At 46.8% G+C, this 21,102-nt stretch overlaps 2 protein-coding genes across 2 annotated transcripts in view; one reads left to right on the forward strand and one right to left on the reverse strand.

Annotated features, from left to right (window-relative positions):
* The window catches only part of IDE (insulin degrading enzyme), a 30,861-nt gene extending 21,291 nt beyond the window's left edge, over positions 1-9,570 (forward strand). The window contains exons 18-25 of the mRNA XM_078861704.1: positions 510-601; positions 1,270-1,381; positions 2,006-2,173; positions 2,973-3,245; positions 4,565-4,626; positions 5,644-5,716; positions 5,850-5,917; positions 6,448-9,570. Coding sequence (XP_078717830.1) covers positions 510-601; positions 1,270-1,381; positions 2,006-2,173; positions 2,973-3,245; positions 4,565-4,626; positions 5,644-5,716; positions 5,850-5,917; positions 6,448-6,543 — 944 coding nt within the window. The 3' untranslated portion in view covers positions 6,544-9,570. The remainder of the gene's footprint in view (positions 1-509; positions 602-1,269; positions 1,382-2,005; positions 2,174-2,972; positions 3,246-4,564; positions 4,627-5,643; positions 5,717-5,849; positions 5,918-6,447) is intronic.
* Positions 9,571-9,588: 18 nt separating this feature from the next.
* BTAF1 (B-TFIID TATA-box binding protein associated factor 1) overlaps positions 9,589-21,102 on the reverse strand; it is a 54,270-nt gene continuing 42,756 nt past the window's right edge. Inside the window, exons 28-39 of the mRNA XM_078861702.1 lie at positions 20,616-20,737; positions 19,389-19,556; positions 18,369-18,446; positions 17,908-18,037; positions 17,266-17,407; positions 16,752-16,882; positions 15,913-16,041; positions 15,142-15,294; positions 14,517-14,737; positions 13,736-13,895; positions 12,454-12,624; positions 9,589-11,689 (exon numbers count right to left, since the gene is read on the reverse strand). Coding sequence (XP_078717828.1) covers positions 11,540-11,689; positions 12,454-12,624; positions 13,736-13,895; positions 14,517-14,737; positions 15,142-15,294; positions 15,913-16,041; positions 16,752-16,882; positions 17,266-17,407; positions 17,908-18,037; positions 18,369-18,446; positions 19,389-19,556; positions 20,616-20,737 — 1,755 coding nt within the window. The 3' untranslated portion in view covers positions 9,589-11,539. The remainder of the gene's footprint in view (positions 11,690-12,453; positions 12,625-13,735; positions 13,896-14,516; positions 14,738-15,141; positions 15,295-15,912; positions 16,042-16,751; positions 16,883-17,265; positions 17,408-17,907; positions 18,038-18,368; positions 18,447-19,388; positions 19,557-20,615; positions 20,738-21,102) is intronic.

The following is a 21,102-nucleotide window of genomic DNA, read 5'->3' on the forward strand; positions in this document are numbered from 1 at the left end:
GAGTCAATGGGACTTGCCTGAGACACACACACATATGCTGCCATTGTCTAATAGACGCATGGCAAGCTCTTCATGGCAGTTATCGAAATGTTTTATTCTGATACAGTAAGCAAATCAACTTGGAATGTGTGCACTGTCTTGGTCAGCTTCAGTTCAGTCACACACCGTAGTGGTTGCACTCTGAAGCGACTGAATAAATTATCTGCGGCTGTCAACCACTTACAAAGAATCCGCAAGGTTGAGTGACTTTGCAGGAAGTGAGTGACGAGTCCAACCATACGAACGTGACATTTCCATCACTGGCTCGGGGCTTTCAATGGAGATGAGCACTGCTCTGTACTTACTAGAGCAAGGAGAATGACCTGCACGGCGTGGGAAGGCCCTAATCCAACAGTGGATTTACAAAAGAACTGCACATTTACAGCCACCGTGCGTCAGCATGTGTGTGTAGGACCGCCCGATGCACAGGAGCCAATGGTGTTATGCGCGACTGGCCGCTCTCGTTTCAGACGTCACCGTGTCCTGCCTACAGGCATTTGTGCCGCAGCTGCTGTCCAGGTTGCACATGGAGTGCCTCTTCCATGGGAACGTGGACAAGGAGGTGCTGTACAGACCCCACCCCTAAAGCTGCCACAGCTCGCTTCAACCGCGAGACATTTGCAGTCCTTAACATGTTTTGCCGCCCCAGATTTACCCCACTTGAGCTTTCAGCTTCAAGTCATGAGTATCCATTGAGGTGTCACGCAGGAGCAGTGCAAACGCTCGTGGCAGAGAATGGTCCTGGAAGGAAATACCACAGAGTAATCTCTGGATGCCTTAAAGTGACATCTGGTCCAGACATTGAGGCAGCATTTTTCCACCCAAGCCTGTCACATGACAGTCAATCAGAATTTTTTCAGAGCTGGAATTTGACCAGATTAAGTACAAAACCAAATTGAATGTGATGGGGTTTCTTTGTGCAGTCATTGGCGGCCAGGCACACGCCCCTCCCGCATGGCCTTTCACTTCCGATTCTGCTCAGGGTCGATTTGATTTGCTTCAGAATCAATTCCGTTCCGATGACATAAATATACATAAATCGGAATAAAAAACTGTACGTGTCCGTCATCATAACGGGAAAGGGTTAACATTAGCGTTGCTTGTCAACAGCAAACCAGCAGCGTATGACGTGGGACAGCGAGAGGTCGCAGTGCTGCTGCACCGAGCACTGCTGCTAGTGCGGACGTTGTGATGGTTGTGATGGTGATGGCGCTCGCCCACTGTGCGCAGGGTGCCCTGGAGACGATGGCCATGGTGGAGGACACGCTGGTACGGCTGGCTCACAGCAAGCCACTGCTACCCAGCCAGCTCACACGCCACCGTGAGGTGCAGCTGCCGGACGGTACGGAGCTTTGGCGAAGAGGATGTCTGCTTGGCAGTCGAATCGAACGAACGAGTCTAATGAAATGTCACATTGCATTCTTATTATTGGATCTTTAAGAGTCTTCTGAGGGTTTGAATCTGTAGTGTTGTGTGTTGATGATTCTTCTTGACTATTTTGTGTCTCCCTCGCCCTCACTTTGTCCCACTGTCGTTTATGTTCCTCTTACTATCGCTTATCTTACAAAGAGTTTAACATTCTGTCAGGCCAAAGGAGGAGATATCGAGGGAGATTTTTGTCCTTTTATTTACGTGTGCTTTTGAGTGTCAGTGCAGCGATTAACAAACTGTACTTCGAACCCAGCAACCTGAATTGTATTCCCGGCCCCGGCGAACATCAGTTGCGAGTGATATCTAAACCTGTCCTGAGATGTACCGAGGTCAACCTGGCCTTAAATGGCTATCTGGCGCGGTGTGTTAACATCAGCACTGCGGACACGATGACAGCCGCGCGTATTTCCCGCCACACCACCCCACCGTGCACCGTGCCGATTGTAATAGTTGCCCACGAACAGCTTCACGGCTCGACGATCTACAAAAGGTTACACGCAGATCCCGTTTTTTTGTGCGCGTGCGCACACTTCAGGCCGTTGGTTCGTGTACCAGAGGCGTAACGAGGTGCACAACAACTGCGGGATCGAGATCTACTACCAGACGGACCTGCAGACAACGCACGACAACATGCTGCTGGAGCTCTTCTGCCAGATCGTGTCGGAGCCCTGCTTCAACACCCTGCGCACCAAGGAGCAACTGGGTGGGTGCACGTACACACACGCACTAACACGTACAAACACACGCACTAACACGCACTAACACGCGCACACAAACACACGCTAACGCGCACACGCACACACACGTACACACACGCACACAAACACACGCTAACACACGGCTAGACATGCACCAACAACAACAATCGCCATTCACCACAGAGTGGCGGTGACATCACCACGGCGCTCGTGCCAGGCGAGGTGCACTTTCAGGCCACGTGCAGTGTCAAAGGCTCGCTGGCAGGAAGTCACAGAACAGACTCAGGTGTTACGAGTTGACATACGTAAAACACACACACGTGAACTTGCACACATGCACGCTGGAGTACACACACATTCATTAGCACATGCGAATATACACCCAAATATGTTTCTCTATGAAATTTACAACCATGCCATTCACAACTCTCATGAACCACAACACTAATTCATTCCTTCCTTAAGCCACACACCTCTTTGGTACTTTATAAAAACTGTTTTGCAGACCAAAACTCAGGATGCCTGTGGCCTCTGTCGAATCCAGACTCTAGTGTAAAGCTCTTGGCTTAGGTGACTAGTTACCATTTGCACTGGCCAAGCATTAGCTGATTGGCTATAGATGAGGGAGCTGGGGTCTTGCACGTGCGTACTAATGAGCGTGTGCCCGAGCTCAATGAGCACGCGTGCACGTGGCGTCTGTCAACTGAACGACCACGCTTACCTACCGTGATGCGTTGTTACTTTGCGGCCAACGGCAATAACGCGGCGTGGGTTTCGTGTGTCCGTGTGCGCCGGCGGTGCCAGGCTACATCGTGTTCAGCGGGCCGCGGCGGTCGAGCGGCGTGCAGGGCCTACGCTTCATCATCCAGTCGGAGAAGCAGCCGCACTACCTGGAGAGTCGCGTGGAGGCGTTCCTGCACGCCATGGGGCGGCACGTGGCTGACATGACGCCCGACGCGTTCGCCAAGCACGCGAGCGCCCTCGCCGTGCGCCGCCTTGACAAGCCCAAGAAGCTGAGCACCGAGTGCGGCAAGCACTGGGGAGAGATCATCTCGCAGCAGTACAACTTCGACCGAGGTCCGTTCACGCTGGGTCTCGGGAATAGGCTGGGGGGGGTTCTCCCTGTGTAGTGTCGTTCGTGTGTTCCTTTGTTTGTACGCTGTGGTGTTTTGGTTTCGTTTGTTTCTGATCAGACGATGCGAATTTGAGCAGCGATCGATGTCCCTACAGAGAGGTGTGTGCACTCGGCACGCTGTTGTCTTTGCGTTATGACACGCGACACTTGTCAAGGTAAAGGAATTACTCTTCCTCAGATTGGCGGCTGCGATTGATTTGACGGCCCATAGATCTGGAGAATAGATTGCCGTGGAAAGAGCCAAATGAGATTTGTGAGCCTTAAAGCGAATCGCCTAGCAGTTGTGCATTCCTGCTGCTTCCAGCGTATTATTGTGAATTTTTAAATATTTCTTCAATAAAAGTACAGATACCAAAAGGCGATAATAATTATGAGCAACACATATGGAAATTAGAAAAAAATTAGAGCTTAGCTCCCGTAGACAATTCGAGCATGGGGTGAACAATCGCAGAGTATGGTGACACCCCTAGAAAATTAGCGTGTAAGGTGATGCCAACACACTCGGCATTTAATCATTCCTCCTCCCCCGCACAATTCAAGCAATTGTTAGAATTTAGAATCACGATTGGGATTCGAGATACAATAATTTTTTGGTCCATTTGCATTGCATAGTCTCAATGAGACTGCAAGATTCGTTACAAGGTATATACTACTTGTACGAATTGAACATCGTTTTTGCATGCGTAATTCTGATGTGTGCATCATTGATGTTGATCTTTGCATCGATGCCCATAGTATACGAGACAGATCTTACGCTGGACTTTTCTAACACCCGTGCAGAATCGTGATTATTCTGAGTATATTGCAAAGTAAATGCCATGCGTTATTATTTCACAGCTGCTGTGAATTCGAATTATCGTCCGTGCTGCCTTATTGCAGTGATTTGAGCATTGAATTAACTTGGGGGTGTTTTTATCCCACGAATCGGTATTCTCCCTGAACATGTCCATCACTTGACAAGCACTTTGTTGTTGGGCTTGACATCTGATTTGTTTGTGAGCCCACGAGTTATTGTCAGCCACTGCGCTTGCATTTAATGTCCCCTGATCGAATTGCAGAAAAAAGCTTCCGACACTTCATTCTTATGAACTTACTTTTTTTATGCGTTAATAGCTTTAAATACAAGAGATGAAAGTATAATTGTATCCTTCCTCCAATAGATTCAACTTGGAATTCATGAATACAGCCTTTCAATACTCTGATTGCTGTACCTTGTTTGATGTGCACAAATAATGTATGCTGTGGATTAATTTCTTTTCAGACAACATTGAAGTAGCTCATTTGAAGACACTGACCAAGGATGACGTCTTGAAGTTCTACCAGGTGCGTCTGTCCATTTGACACAAGCACCGATTCACAAGATCAATAATAGCCAACCCAGTGGTCCCAAATAAATGTTACAAAGTCAGTAAAATATGAGAAGGAAACAATGTGGAATGCTCCCCATTGTTTATAGCTGAATCTTCACAAACTTTGCCGCTTTCGGTCAACCAAAAGTGTACCGGAGCCTTTTTTACATGATAGGAAAATAAACCGATTTAATGCAGTTACTTTTTTTACTAAACTGCTAATGTAAAACCAAATGAAAATTATGTATTGCTTAGCACAAGGTCTGATGTTTTGTCTTAATTGCTTGCGCAGAGCCAATTTGTACACATTCACGAAAACTGTTGATAATGTATCAGCATTGTTGATAATGTATCAGCAGTGCTGCCACCAGTCTTACTTCAACAGAACTGCTCATCTTTGGGTCTATTATGTTGTGTCTGTGTACGTACGTGTGTTCTTGCACGCATGTGGGAACAGCTCTGTGGATCCTGTACTCTGCTACGATCTATAACCCCGAGTAAGATTTCTGTCTCCCCCAGTGAGACACAAGGTGGCCAGGCGTATTGGCTACAACCACCCCCTCATGTGTCATTACATTATAAATAGATGCTCACTAATAGATACTTATTAACAACACTTGCCCCTACAATTAAGCTTAAAGGGAAATTCCATTTGATTGTGTGAGAGTGCACATGCTGATGCATGTGCTTTACATGCCTGTCCTTTTGTGTGTGTATATCTGTGTGTGGGGAGTGGTAGTGTTTCTTGGTTAGCGCACCGTGTAACGATCTTGACGATCCGAGTTCGATTCCCGCTCCCAGCCAACATCGGTGACGAATATCTGAATCTGTTTTGGGAAGAGAAAGGCGGCTGGCCGTGGAATTGGCCACCCACTCAGTGTGCTGTGGCGGCTTTCATAGGTGCTCGTTCATAGCACTTGCCCCAACAGTTTATTAAAGGCTATACGGGGACCTTTGTCTGTGTATACGTGTGTGCTTGTTCGTGCTACAGGAGCTCCTGTCAGTTGACGCTGCTCGACGCCACAAGATCTCCGTCCACGTGCTGTCACGCGAGATGGAATCCTGTAAGCAGCCTCTTTTAGCACCCAATCATTCACTCACCCGGTTTTGTGGATGGTTCGTGATTTTGCAGTTGTGTGTAGCAAGTGTGGGGGGTGGTGGCTGAGGGTGTCGTGTCCCGTGCTCTGGATGCTCCAGGTCCTGTCGTCGGAGAGTTCCCGTGCCAGAATGATGTGAGCCTCACGCCCGCACCACCTTTGCCCCAGGTAACAGGATAACTCTATCATTTGTATCTTCTGCAATGTTTATTTGCCACACTCGTTCTCCCAACACTGGTATCATTTTATGGTGCAGTTTATGTCAAGTCAAATTATCTTCCTGCTCAAGTAAGACCCAGTCTTTCTATATTAATGAGTGGTAGATGGTGTTCATCTTCCATTTGCAGTCAGCCACATTTGCAATGTTGAATTCCCATGGCATGACATGGTGTGCATGTCAAGATAACTTGTGCCCATGGCAAGCAACTGAACCTGTTTCTATATGCCATCACACGCTTAGTTGCATACTTGCAGACTTTCACATTTTGAAATCAACTCCGAAGTTGTGATCTCACTGTTCAAATGAGCAATTGGCTTGCACTTACCTGTGTTTATGGCTGAGCCAGCAGTGAAAAATCAGCATTGCCATGGTAGAGGTCGGCGGTGACCCGCTCGAGACAACCAATGTTGGCGTCTCACAAACTGGCAAATCACGAGTGACTGTCAATGTCCTAAGCGATGCACTCTGTGTACGTCAGCCGACAGTGATCGAGGACACCAACGACTTCAAGCGAGGCCTCCCCCTCTTCCCACTCGTAAAGCCGCTCTACGGCAAGATCACGGCCAAGCTGTGAGGAGCGCAGCAGAGGCTGCCACTGCATGTGGCACCCATGCAGGGCTCCGTCAAGATGGTGCTCCCACCTGGAAAGTCTGGTGGCCGTTTCAGCCCCACGTCTGAAAGGTTTGGTGCAGGGGTTTTGACTGCACCCCTGACATGCAGCCGCCGACTGCTCCAAATGGTGATGCTTTGAAATTGGGGTGGGATCAGCATTTAAAGTCAACGTTCCAGGGTCACAAACATGGTTTTTCATAGGATGTCAATAACAGTTATATTGGATATCAGCAAAAGCAGTTCCAGAAAGACAAAATACTTCCCCACCCATTTAGAAACATTTCCTCCACGGTCAAATAAGACAATTGTTTCCCATCAGCTTAATGGTAAAATGGGCAACTAGGAATTGTATTGATGGTCTGCTTATGATGGCAGCATGAATTAGCATGAAATAGTAAATGGCTAAATGCACCTTGGAATAGAAAGGCCCTCTACCAGTTGTGACGTAAACATGAGCTGAACATAAGACCCTTTCCATTTTTCCCTGTTACTGCAGTTTGACCTAAACATTTGGCCAGAAGTTACACAGCACGACATTGGTTTGGCAATACTAGCACCTGCACTTGGGTCCAAAGCGTGTGTGGATGCCAGGGCATCTGCAACATACAGACCCGTTTGAGGAATACAGGTCTGCTGCCTGTAACCAAAAGCAGTGGCAGCATGGTAGGAATTAAAGCGATGTCCACCACCATCACACGTCAGCTGGTCAGTTCGCACTGCTAAGTGAATTACTCAGGTCATTACTGAAGTAGCAACCTGTACTTATTTCCCAGTACATGTTTTCCTTTTGTTTGGCTATGAATGCAACTTACATGTGTGTTAAGTTTTAAGTCTGAGTTAAATATGAATGCAGTACTTCACAAAACCTTTTCTATTCGTCCGTGGCGGTGATGACACCATCGGATGAGTTGCGTTTCTAAAAAGCAATACCAATTAAACCTTTGCAAGTGGTACTGGTGAGGCTAAAACACTGTCCGCAACATCTCCCTTTCGTGTGCAGATGGCCTGTCTTCGTGCAACCCATGTGGCCACAGTAATAATCATGTGGCTCAGCCTGCTTAATGGTTCTCTTGCACGTTGTCATGCTGCGTATTTTTTTTGCAAATAGCTTAACAGACCATTAGCGTGTGCGGGCAGTGTCCATCAAATTATTTTGAAAAAAATACCTTATCAAGCATAGACTTATATGTGCACAAAGCATACTTTTCACATGATCAACGTATCAAGCAGTCCATACCATTAATCTGTACATGATCTGCATGCAAATACAGCTGTGGTGTTCAAAGATTGCTACGCTCACCGGCCCTAGTGCCTAACCCTTCACATTAACACTTGCCCGTAGCCTTTACATTTATCACAGAAGTGTGAAATGTTCCAAACTGGATGAGCAGTCAAAATGCTGAAAAAGAGTGAGATGGTAATCAAAATGCCAACCTAATATTCAATATATATTAAAGGCCCATTTATATGTAGAGTAATACCAATATAAATGATAATGGGGCTTGAGAGGGCTGAGATATTGCAAGGTAGAAAAGTCGGCACCTTTAACATGTTATTAAAACCAGTGACGAACCCTTGTTCAGTTTCACTTCTCATGGTCCTTAATCAGAAGTGAAATAACTCAGATTCATAAAAAATTTCCGTCTTGCACAAGGCTGAACAAAACATTAGTTTTGCAAAATGTGTCTATACAATCAGCCGTGTCAAGCTGTTATACCTATTAATAACTTTAAAAGGTAGAAATTACATTTTTAGATAGCAATAGTTTTTAAATTGACAGTAATGCCCTCCCCCTTGCCGAGATACCCCAAGAACTCACCCCAGGCAGAGGATTGGGAATCTGTGCAGGCTCTTAAATCTGTCATTGAATAAGAATTATACATATCAAACCATCCTGCACATGAACAAGGATGTAGATTGTAGTTAAATAATGAGCCTTTTTGCTTCACAAACATTTCAGCACTCCATGTGCTAATTAAGTCGGTCACCATTATTTACCCACCCCCCCAGCAAAGCACCACATTTCAACAAATCAGAACACAGTTGGATGTGCATCGTCTCACGTGCATTTCCGGACAAGTTTTGAAATGCAATCATCTTCTTCCTGGTTTCACCTCTGCGTTGATGTTCTAGGCTAAATAATTGCGTGCCCATTCACTACATTAACAATCTTACTCAAATAAGCACACCACTTAATATTCGAATATTTTGAGTTTCCTAATAGTAAAGCAATTTGGCCATTTCATGCCTTTAACAATGCTCTTCAGGAAGACACCACCAATAACCACAACGTTCACCTATTGCTGCTCATGAAAGTATTTGACTAAATATGAAGACCAGGTACAATGTCAATTAACATGCAGTAGAAAAAAAATCAGCAATGTGCAATCATTTAACTGGTAAAACCAAGAATTCTGAGCAAGTGAACAATGGATGCATGTTAAACTATGGTCTGGTGAGTGGAAATCAGTTGTGCCACTACCCATGTGTCTTGTCTTCACTGGGTTTCCCAAATTCCCCCATTAAAACCAAAGCCCGAAGTCTTCAAACCAGAGTGCTGTGACCAACGGCATGTGCACAGCCTCCTCTACATCACTGCACACGTGGAGTACAGCTTGGCCCAGCCAAGTGCCCTCAGTTGAAGGCATGGCCACTCACACCATCTGGCCCTGCCAATACCAAGCGAGTCGGACGGAGATAAGAATTAAAAAAATTAATTTTATTTGAAGTTGTTACACGAAAGATTTTTTTGAAATGTTTAAATAAAAATCTAATTTGTTAATTTGTACATCTTCATATTTAAAACTATGAAATGTGTAATGCAAACTACAGCTACTGCAGTTGTATTTATTATACAAAAACTACTAATCTTTGGGATGTAATTTCTTAAAGTTGCAAATTAGTTTTACCACATGACATCACCACGATCTCAGGTGAATGTACACTATTAACCAGTTCTGTACCATACAAAGTGTGAATAAATTACCACACACACACTTTAAAATGTTTGGTTCATTTTTATTTCATATTGACTATTTCTTTGTAAAGCCAAAAGCAGTACTTTTAAAGACCATACTAAATCCTGAAAATAACACCAGTTTAAATACAAACGACGAACCTGTAATGTTTTAGTGCGGAGGTGTCTGTCCTCAACAATTCATTAAATGGGGCACAGGTAGAAAAGTTAAAACGGCAAATGGGGCTTACAGGGAACAGCCCCGTGCTCTCAATCACCATGACCGCTCGCCGTGCATGAGGTTGATGTAACAATGCATTCACCCACACTTGATATCTTTGCAGGGAGGAAGTTTGCCACAATCGTGGCCAATCACAGGTTTCCCCTGCAACGTAAATTTGTTGCTCAACCCAGGGATTATATAAAAAGAATCCCACGAGCATACGGAGCACCATGGGAAAGGGCCCACGGTCGCAAACCCCCAGGCGTATTTAGGCATCGTGCACGCAGCGCGCGTGCACACGTTGCTCCGGATTATGAATAAACACCAGCAGCTGTACACAAGTCAACAAATAAACGCATGGCACTGCCACAAATGCTGTTAGGCTATATTTTAACTCTTAACGCACTCACCATTTCATAAAAACAGACCACAGCCCTCCGAGTCTCCAATTCAAGTGGTCGTTCAGCCTCATTGCTCAACGCAAACATGAGTACCAAATTACACATTTACCGAATGGCCACTGGGAATGACAGAGGAGGGTTACACACCTCATAAAACATGGTAAAGATACAATGTGTTCGCCTTCACAAGCCCACACAATGCAGGACAGCTCAAGGGTAATTGATCAATCATGCATTGCCTAACTCAAGCAACACAGCTAACAGGTGGAAAACCTGATGCAGAATTTTGGGGGAAATATTTTTTAAGATATTGACCCAGAACAGGTGGGCCCTGCAAAGGTCATGCATATCAATAAATCCCCCTTACAGGGGTAACTTTTTTTTAAATGTATGGTCACAGCATGTCCTACTAAATGAAGCAACATCAGTTAATACGCCCAACTATTTGAGTTCCATGTACATGTGATCAGAGCCAAAACAGCTAGAACTGTACATGGTTAAACCCGTCCAACAGCTGTAACAGCCACAATGTTTACTTAGTGCTGCGTGTACAAGACCTTGTCACTGTGCCTTACTGGGTTGCCATGTGCCAGGGAAGTAAACGGTTAAGGGGTAGGAGGGAGTCAGGGTTACAGAGGGCACCAACACAACCAGGATTGGAGCAGGCGTGCCCTACCGTCCGAATCACACGTGGGTGCCCAGCTTTCCAAACCAGCTCAAAGCCAAATCCTCGTGTACCAAAACAAATCCTACTGCACTTCCACAGAGCAAGTTCTCTGCCGAGTTAGCAGCTTCTCTGATCTAGCGGCATGCAGCATCCACTACTGTGGGCAGAGTACATTCTTCTCGGGTGAAGAAAACACTGCATGTGTGGATCTCCGCAAATCTGACACGGATCCATACCCCCTCCTCCTCTTGGATCTGGATGCGGAAGGAAGTCGTCTTCAGCTGCAGCCCCAGGAACACGCACATGTTGTGCGAGCTGCCTCCGAGTCGCAGTGGTCGAAGGAGCCATCAACACCATGCCCGCTCAGTCAAGGCAGGACCCCCTTTGTCAGGCTTGGAAGCCTCCCCCACTGGTAAAAGTATTTGTTCCATTCATTGCATTATATAGAAGCCATCATTGTACAATTTCAATGAAGGTATGGGCCGTATTATTTCTGCTTCGCTTCCGAAAATATACTACCCCCACACCAAGACAGAACCATAACACAAACTCTTCAGAGACTGTTTTTGCTATTTCCTACCACGGCTGGAGTAGGTCGAATTATTTTCTTTCCCACTTGCCCTCAATTCCCCTTACGTTTTCAACATCGTTTATTTTATTTTTTAAGACAAAAGAGACCGCGTCTTGGTGCGCGCAAGCCATCCCCCGCTGCTACTTAAGGGACTTTATGAACGAGTCCAGGTTGTACTCAGAGTCGTACTGCTCCTGGTCCCACAGGTCTCCCAGGTTCTCCAGAACAGACTTTATCGTCTCCTTCTTAGAAGCTCCTCCGCTTGAGGGAGCATCCTCCGACAGACCGCCCTGTTTCACGCAACCAGAGAAAAACGTGCAACAGTGAGGCACTGCACTAGTAACTGCTGGTGGTAATGGTGCAAGCGGTGTTTATTTAGAGATGGCGCCGATGGAAATGGTGCCGATAGCGGCTCGGTCGTGGCGAGTCCCGATGGTAACCGTGCTGGTACTGAAGGAGATGGTGGGAAAGGTAACTACAGAATCAGAATCTTTATGTATACTGGAGGAATTCGATAATCTATTAAGTTGTTTTTCACAGATGTCCAGTATAGCAAGTGCTGATATTTATTTTTCAGATTACTATATGGTACTGATCATTAATGGTTTTACCCAAGATGACAATGTTAAATAGTGAAAAAGGAGACTGTGCTAAGGGCAAAGGTACTGCTGATGAAGATGCTGGTTACAGTGGTTATGAAAATGGTTCAAAGAGGACAATGGTCTTGACAACCATGCACCAATGTATCTCCAATTAAAATAAGGGTGAATTATATGATACACCCACTTATTTCAAGTAGTAATCACAATTCACTGTTGTTGGCCACATAAAATTGCAACAACGTAAAGTTAAGAAATATCTGGTCCAGGCTCAGTGACTCAAGGCAATGTCGCTTTTGGCTATGGTGCTGGCTACAATAAACAAGGATGCTGGTAGTGAGGATGACGCAGATGGCTATGGTGTTCATCACAGTGGTTCTGTTCAGGGTAGCGACGGATCTGATGGCCATGCTCCTAATGAGCATGGTGCTACCAAGGATGATCGGGCTGTGCACCTTCTCGAGGGTGAAGAGGTCGAGCAGCTGCTCGGTGCCCATGCTCTGCAGGCTGGCATTGTCCTGGTTGATCACGGTATTGGCGATGCTCAGCTTGAACTTTTGCAGCCCCATGATCTTCTCCTCAAGCGTGCCACGCGTGATCAGGCGGTACACGTTCACCACGCGTTTCTGCCGGTGCAAGCACACACACACACAGGCACACCATGAATACGGAGGCCGTGCCACCGACCAACTTGTCACAATGTCCTCCCGAGCGAGGGTTCCCACCTCTAATTGTTGTGGCCCTCCAAGAAGCATTCAAAATCCACTCAACCTGCCAACCAGAATTGGGCATTGCCAGTTATGAACAAGAGGCTATTTGGATGGCATCGCAGGGACTCGATAAGCACGATTAACAAGGGGACTTGATAGATTCGTCAATAACGGCGTCTTAAAAATGAAATAGTAAAAAGTAGGCAACAGCCCTTCTTCACAGCAGAGGCATGTGCTGTGAAGGGCCAATGCCAAAAACATATTTTGTAAACGTTTTCTTTCATCAGGCAGTATTATTGATGGCTGCGGAGTTTTTTGTTTGTTACATGTGCTTGCGCACCACTGCCAACGACGCAATATCATAAAATAATATTTCACGAGCAAGGTGGAGGGAAAGCAGCTGTGTTGTTGCTAGACCAGAGAAAGTTGTTCAGGCAACCTTGGACACCTCCGATTAGCAGTTGGCTACGTATGGTGCGAAAGAAGTTCAACATATGTACAATCTATGGGTTTATTCATTAAAATGTGTCATGCATCTGATAAATGCTTCCAATTGTGTTTAAGAATAAATAAATAAGTAAATGTTTTTTTCAGATTATATGCATATCAATTGCAAATATGACCTTTAACGAAACAAATGAGATATTAAACAAGAAAATTGACTCAAAACACAACGGTGCAAAACTAAAGAAAATAATTATTTTGTGGAACAATGACAATAAATAAAAAAATTAAGGGTAGTTTGGTGGTGATTCATAACTAACACCACATTCCCACACCTCCCCAACGGAAAGTACGAAGGGTGGCATGACCGGCAATAGAAACGACCCAAGCAGTCCCGGAAGACCGCAGGACAAGTCGCTCCGCGAAACATTGCGTCGACAAACCCAGCAGCGAAACCAGAAGCGAGGTGGAGTGGTTTGGTCGTTGACGTTACTGCTGCTGTCACAAGTGCCGGTGTGGGTGTGCGCCTGTGCGGTTCGCTGCACGCGCCCCTGTACGGCAGCAGCATGCGGAGGAGGCTCACCTGCCCGATGCGGTGCGCACGGTCCATGGCCTGCAGGTCCCTCATGGGGTTCCAGTCGTGCTCCACGAACACGACCGTGTCGGCACCCGTCAGGTTGAGGCCCAGGCCACCCACGTGAGTCGTCAGCAGCAGCACGTCGATTGACGGGTCGTTATTAAACCTGCCCGGGGAGGGGGAGGGGGGGGGCATGCACACATTTGTGGTGTCGCCTCGGGGCACAAGCAGCGCTTCGGCACCGGTAAACCAGCACCCCTGGAGAAATTGGGTCAAGAATAATACCGAATTGTTACCGATTGAAATCGAGTTTAAACAGCGACTTCATTCATAGATCCATTCCGAAAGGCGCTTTTATCAGGCATTACACGTTCTTCACAGCTTCACTCATGGTACTGTCAGCTGCTAATTACAGGGAGTTGTGCAGAAATGTATGTAATACACTCAAACTGGAATTAGATGGTAAGAGCAAGTTTAATAACATCTCTTTCCAGATCCTCCAGTATTGTGAAGGTGTTTTTTTTACCCCACCACACACAAATTCTCAAAAAGGAATTCACAAAACACTGACGCAGATCGCTCTTGAAACCAAATATCCAGACTCAATTGGTGCTTTTCTTAATGAAAATATATTATTTGTAGTTTCCTGCTAATTTACATCAGACGTCCCCTTCCGTTGCATATTGTTTATTCTATTTTCGCCTCCCATGCATTGCATGTCTTCCACACCAGCCAAAACGTAACCTGAAAAATATAAAGAGTGCACTGCTGTGTGCACGGAATGTACCGCGCAACGATGGAGTGCCTCTGGCCGGCGGGCACGCTCCCATCGAGGCGCAAGTAGGTGACAGCGGGCAGCTGCGGCCGCAGCAAGTCGTACTCCACCATGTCCAGCATGCTCTTGAGCTGGCAGAAGATGAGCACGCGGTGCTGGGCGACCACGGCCTCGGGGCCGCTATCCACACCACCCGCACCGCCGCCGCCACCCAAACCACAGTCCAGCAGCAGCTGGGGTGGGGGGGGGCGCAGGGAAACGGGAGAGCAGTGGCAGGGAAAGAGGTGGGAGGAGAGGAAGGGAACCGACAAAGGAACAGGAGGGGAAAGAGGGGAATGGAGAGAAGAACAGGAATAAACCAGAAGGGTAAAGAGAGGAGATCAAGAGGTGAACAGAGCGGCAAACAAGATAGGAACAGGAAGTAAAAAGAGGGGGAGGAATGGGATAGTAACCACAGGAAGGCAAACGGGATGGCAGCAGAAGGGGAACGGGAGTGAGAGAAATCGTTGAGACATGCGAGCGGCAACTGGATTACATCGTCACGAGTTGCCAAAACAAAGAGCCGACATCATCATGATGAGGGGCGTGGCACGAGCGGACGACCCAATGGTCACACAGAAAGGGCTGCAGACGGTACCTGTTTGAGTGCAGAGAGCTTGGGCGCGTGCTGGATATCGCGCAGCGATGATCCGTGTGTGGCCAACTCCTCGCAGATTCGCTGGAACTCTGGGTGCTGCAGAGTGAGCACCAGCGCCGGGTGGTTGCACAGCTTGCGCAGGTACTGCAGAGCCTGGCCGGAGGGGGTGAGAGCAGAACACAGTGCCCATAGCAAACCACTGGCTGTGACGCCAGCAGCAATGTAGTACCTACCCCCCAGCATACTCGACTGAACCACAGACATGGTGGCACATGAGCGAATATGTATCACTGCTATAGCTTAGTGCGGTTATTGTCTCATTATGCCATGCACTAATATCAAGGCATTAAGTCAGCACATTCCATGCTCCCCATTTATTCAACACTTGAAACGTTGATATTTGAATATGGTTCCGAAAGAAGCACTGTGAGTGTGTGTCATGGTTCTTTGCCACTAGAATAAGAACATTGGTAAAAATGAAGCGGTTAAATTAAGATATCATTAAACACTACAGACCTTACACATGACAGCTAGTGATGGCGGTCAGCACGAGTATTCAACTTCAGTGAGCAACATTTTTGAAAGCATCATCGAACGAGACGATGTGGAAAAGCCACTGCGATAGGCACGCTTAGGCACAGTCGTACGAGCGCTCTAACATTTTCCACTTTTGGAAACTGCATTCATGGACAAGGTGCTGTGGTATTTTTCTACACGGCACGGTGAGAGGGGGGGGGGGGTCTTCACGATGAAACAGACGCACAAAAATACCTGGAAGACGTGCCCAGTGGCCTTGAGCTTGGTCTTGTCGCTGGGCTCCGAGGACAGTTTCCCCGAGGAGATTGTGTCGTCCACGTCGTGCTTGGCTTGCGAGCGCGCAAAGTCCTCGTACAGCCGCACCTGCAGCACACCCACCGTGGCGCAATGCGTGGCGGTCACGCACAGCCGGAACTCACAAGTACATTTAACGGTTGCAGTTTTACCAACGTAGTGTTTTCAGAAATGTATTTTTAGGTGTACGGGGTTTACCGTTAGTCCAAGCGGCAGGCTCGCGAGTGGTGTTGGTCCTCTTTACTCCAAGATGTGGAAGAGTAGGCCATAATACCCTCTTAGTGGAGGCCCTCTGCCAGCAGTGGTGTAAGTAATTATAGGACTGCACCTTTATCTTTTCGGGCTTTACTTGAAAAATTTAATATATTCCTGCTATTACATGTATTGAACATTTCAAAATTGTTACCAATTGTTTTACCGCTGCTGCCTGCAAGTGATAAAATAACCACCATTTTGTAGGGATATCAACCCTATAATGTAATGTGGAAATTCCACCATCTATCTAGAGCATCAACCCACCCACGTTCCTGCTAGACACCGGGCGAGTGACACTGGTCTGGAATAGCATGTGCGCGCGTGCATGTGGTTGCAAATAGTGCACGAGTGCTGTTAGAGAGCATCTCTTAAGGCTGGCATGGCACTCGCCAATGCTGTCGTTTACTCGCCAATGCTGTTGTTTACGACTTAATCGACCACGAGCAGAAATTGAACTCAGGTCACCGGGTTCGTGAGTGCGCTAACCACTGCGCTACCGCTCCCCGTTTGCGAGACGCACACACCTGCAGGGGACTGAGGGAGCAGTAGTAATCCTGAATGATCTTTGGAGGCAGGTCCTGCAGCACGTCTTCTTTCATGCGACGCAGCAGGAACGGCAGCACCTGCCTGTGCAGTGCCTCCATGGCCAACACACCTGCACGCAGCCAACATGGGGGGGGGCATGTGCCACATCCACCTGAGACTATGCCTCCAAATCAGGGAATCTGGTGTTGTCAACTGGTGTGGTGGGGGGAGGGGGTGTTTGCATATCCGATGGGGCCCCATCGCAATCTTAAGATGAGTTGCGAAAATGTACCGGTCTCAAACTAGCAATGGGGCAAACACTCATGTTCTCATCAGTGGCCCTGACGCAGTGGCAGAAATTACACATTCCCATGACAGAGGGCCAGTCGGTCCCTGGGGCAAACACCGTTGACTTTCACGATACACAGCAACGAAACCACTTGCCAAAAAAAAAAGCAACTGGTGTTAAACTGCTATATCGGATGTACTACTGTGTTTGGGTGGTGCCCATACCAGCCTCCTGCTCCCTGGACGAGCTGCGTGCATCACGGCTCGCCAGGATGGGCTTCCCGTAGCGTGCCGCAAACTGGTGCTCAGTGCCCAAGAAGCCCGGCATCAGGAAGTCAAAAAGGGACCACAGCTCCAGAACGTTGTTCTACATGAGGACATGATGGGGGTGGGGCAGGGAGGATCGACAGGGGGAGGATTACATTATTACTTTACCAGTCGACTAATACCACACTGGTCTTCCTTGCAACGGGGACTCTAGTCTCAAATGGGCTCTCGCATGATTATGAAGTTCTTGTACCAAATATTCGAAAAACAACTCCTCATTGGCAATCATTTGTCGAGCTCTTAACACACTTTTGTAAAATGCTTTTAGCATGTGTCCTTCATGTATCTGTACAGTTCAAAGTAGGTGGAATTTTTATACAGGTCTGCCAACATATGGTGCTTTGCCTATGTCCTTGGGAGAAACTTAATTAGAAATGTTTTAAAAGCAATGTATTTGACGCAATAAAATCACTGCGATTTTTACTTTTTAAAAACAAGATACTTATAGCAAGACAAACTATGCTTTGCACTAACAAACTTAAGGAGGGTTGCCAAACTGAAGAAGAACATCCGCTGGGTTAAACCCCACCCTCCTCACACCTGGATTGGAGTGCCAGACAGAATGAGCCTGTGGTTGGCGGTCAGTTGCTTTACGGCCTTAGAGAGCTTTGTTTTCCCATTCTTGATCATGTGACCCTCATCCAGAATGCAGTAGTTCCACTTGATATTCCTGCCAGAAATGTAAGCACACGGTCACAAATTAGAGTTAAGGGGGCGACGGGCACGAGGATGACCGTTCGGGGGAGGAAAGTTGTTAAAAATCGGACAGGGTCAATTCAACCAGCCAAATGAAAGCGGTTTCCACACTCGGCAGATGCGGGCAATTCCGTAAACTCGACGGTTGCTTCTTTTACCAAAACACGTGACATGTGAATCCCGTTACAAACAGGCAATGCCATTTTTTTTTTGTCGTAGAAAGTTTGTATTCACCGCAATATAGCACTGTTGTACAATGAATGAACACGCGCTTATCAATTTGGTGTAAAATAAAGGTTACTCACTTGAAGAAGTCGATGTCGTTGCGCACCACGTCGTAGGAAGCCACCACGAGGTTGTGGTTTTTGATGTACCGCTGAAGGCTGCACACACGTCAGGTGACACGATAAAGCGGCCACAGTCACTCCAATAGAGCAGAATGCACAGCGCAGCAGCAGCCATGTGGCCGGCTGCCTCAAGAAGCTCAATGATTAGTGACCATATTTAAGCAATGAGCCAGTATGGTCGAGAACATGAGTTCAAATCTGAGTAGCTGCTTGTTATTAAACCAGGTTATGTGTCCATGTTTGTCTCATAATCACGCAGGGCTGCCTAGCCTGAAGGACTACACTTTCTAAAATAGACACCAAAACCAACATTCCAGTAATTACTCTTTTAGGAGGGAGAAAAAGGGCGCCATCTGATGTTGCGTGATGTGCGAGATGCCAACCGAAGAGAATGTAAACAGTTGTTTTGTGATGTCATCTTCTAGTACCATTCCCCAACATGATGTGGCTCTGTGAACTGCGAAATTCTATAAGGATGTTACTTAATCTCACGATATTACTCCTGATAGCACAACAGGGACGTAACTGGTGATTAAATAATATAGGAAAAAAATGTAAAAATGTACCTAAAACATAACCTGTACATGTTATGAGCCTCATCGAATAACACGGCAAACCACATCCTACAGAAACACATTTTCTTGAAGACACTGAAAATTATACATTTCTTGGCAGAGAGCAAATAGGCAAACAAAATAAGGTGGGAAAGCTAATGAAAGGGCCCAGACCAGATATTTCACTTGTTGGTAGCCAGTGGGCATCTTGAAAGGGTTTATAATTGATATTTAGATTTGGATGTGATAACTATTAAAAAGTTGACCACATTAAATTCACATGCTTTTGACCATAGAAATAAACCGGCAACGCGAATTATTATGGCCACTTCAGTTGGTACCATTTCTTGCTCTGTCCAACGGACGAATAGGAGGCGGCACCGGGACCGATAATTATTTAAATGAAGCTGGGCAGGCCTCTCACCGGATCCTCTCGGAGGGCGGACCAGTGTAGTGCAGGGGGTTGAGGAATTCTCGGGGACAAAACTTGTGCACCTCGTCCACCCAGTGTCCGGTGAGCGTGGGGGGACACACGACCATGGACGGAAGCGTCGCACAGTCCGCCGCCTGTGTGCGCTCGTACTCCTGAGCCCTGCACGCAGCAAAGGCACCAGCGGATGACATTTACAGAGAGACGAGCGCGGTGTGCTGACAAACACAAAAGATGCTTCCGTTCAGCCTCGCAGTGCGTTCTGATGGCAAGTACTGTCGGCAATCGGTTATTGAACCCTTCCAATCCAACGGTAGGGTTTAGCCCGACACTCCCCCCATTCAGCTGTTCAATCGGTCCAATGTCAGGATTTTTCCAGCCTTTGATGCTCAATGGTACATTATACAGGCTGTGGGCAGCAGAGGGCGCTCGTATTGAAGAGTGGATAACGGTGTAGGATTTCAGGTGCACTTGTGTACAAGTGTGTCCCCCCATTGGAGGGTTTCTCTCGCGGTTCAACATGGCAATAGCCGCTCGACCTCATGTGCTGCACGTAACGTTGACACCGACGCAAGACTTCTGGGGACGTTAGCAAATTGCGATAGTGACCAAAATGTCTATGTTGGTAAAAAACAAAACTCCAAAAAGTGAGCACTTTAGGTCTATAATAATGGGCAGAAGATTAAGAGCACCATGTCCAAGAATAGGACTTCCAAAATACATGTAAACATGAAAAAGTATCTTTATCATTCCAGGGCTACTTCGACATGGCATCTGGGTAGAAACACTTTTTACAATCCTAAAATTGGTTGAGAAGCGCCAAAAACAGCAGACAATAGAAGATATATATATATTTTTTTAAAATAAAAAAGCACTCAAACAGCCAGGCACGATCCAGGAAAATAGATCACAAAGAATTAAGGTGAGCATGGCATAACATGGGGTGGTGTGGCCCAGCACCATGCCTGGCTGCCTTGGGTCTTCAAGGGTTAATGTTCACACACTGCACCAAGTTCTCATTTTAAGCAGAGGTCATTTTAAGGGAAGCTTTGACAAGGCTCAGATATCACGTGCCACTGATCAACATGGCATGGCCAGGTATCAAACTCAGAACACCGGGTTCACAGCATCACACACCACAGCGTATTTACTCAGAAATGGAAGCTATATACAGATACACACCACCGAGTGATTATAAAGAAACTGCGTAGATCATGTTACCGCAAGTAGTGGTCGCCGGCAAGGATGCAGATGGACTGCAGGGTCTTGCCGAGCCCCATGTCATCGCACAGGATCCCATGCAGCTTGTACTTGTTCAGGAACGACAACCAGTTCACTCCGTCCTACAAAACAAGCAGCATGGTGGTCCATTCAGCACCGCTCATATCGCATGCACAAAAAATCAGGACTCGATCCTATGCTTCTTCGATTTCAAGTATTGCAGAAACAAATCGCAATCACGGCAGGATGCTGGATACCCGAGGTCCATTCAGTGTCAGCACAACATCCGCACCGCAGCTTAACTGGAAGAGCCGATACGCAGTGCATGCGAGACTAGTTTTCCAGGCAGAATCTCTTCTTTTGAGAACGGATCTATTTAGAGGTATTTTGGTTCAGCACACTTTTTCCCTGCAAGCGTCAATTGTCAGCACCTTGCCGACAACGTCAAAGGGGCTTAGAAGTTTCCTGCCTCTCAACTGAAACAAAT

The sequence above is a fragment of the Lampetra fluviatilis genome, chromosome 12, assembly GCF_964198595.1.
Source record: "Lampetra fluviatilis chromosome 12, kcLamFluv1.1, whole genome shotgun sequence".
Lineage (NCBI taxonomy): Eukaryota > Metazoa > Chordata > Hyperoartia > Petromyzontiformes > Petromyzontidae > Lampetra > Lampetra fluviatilis.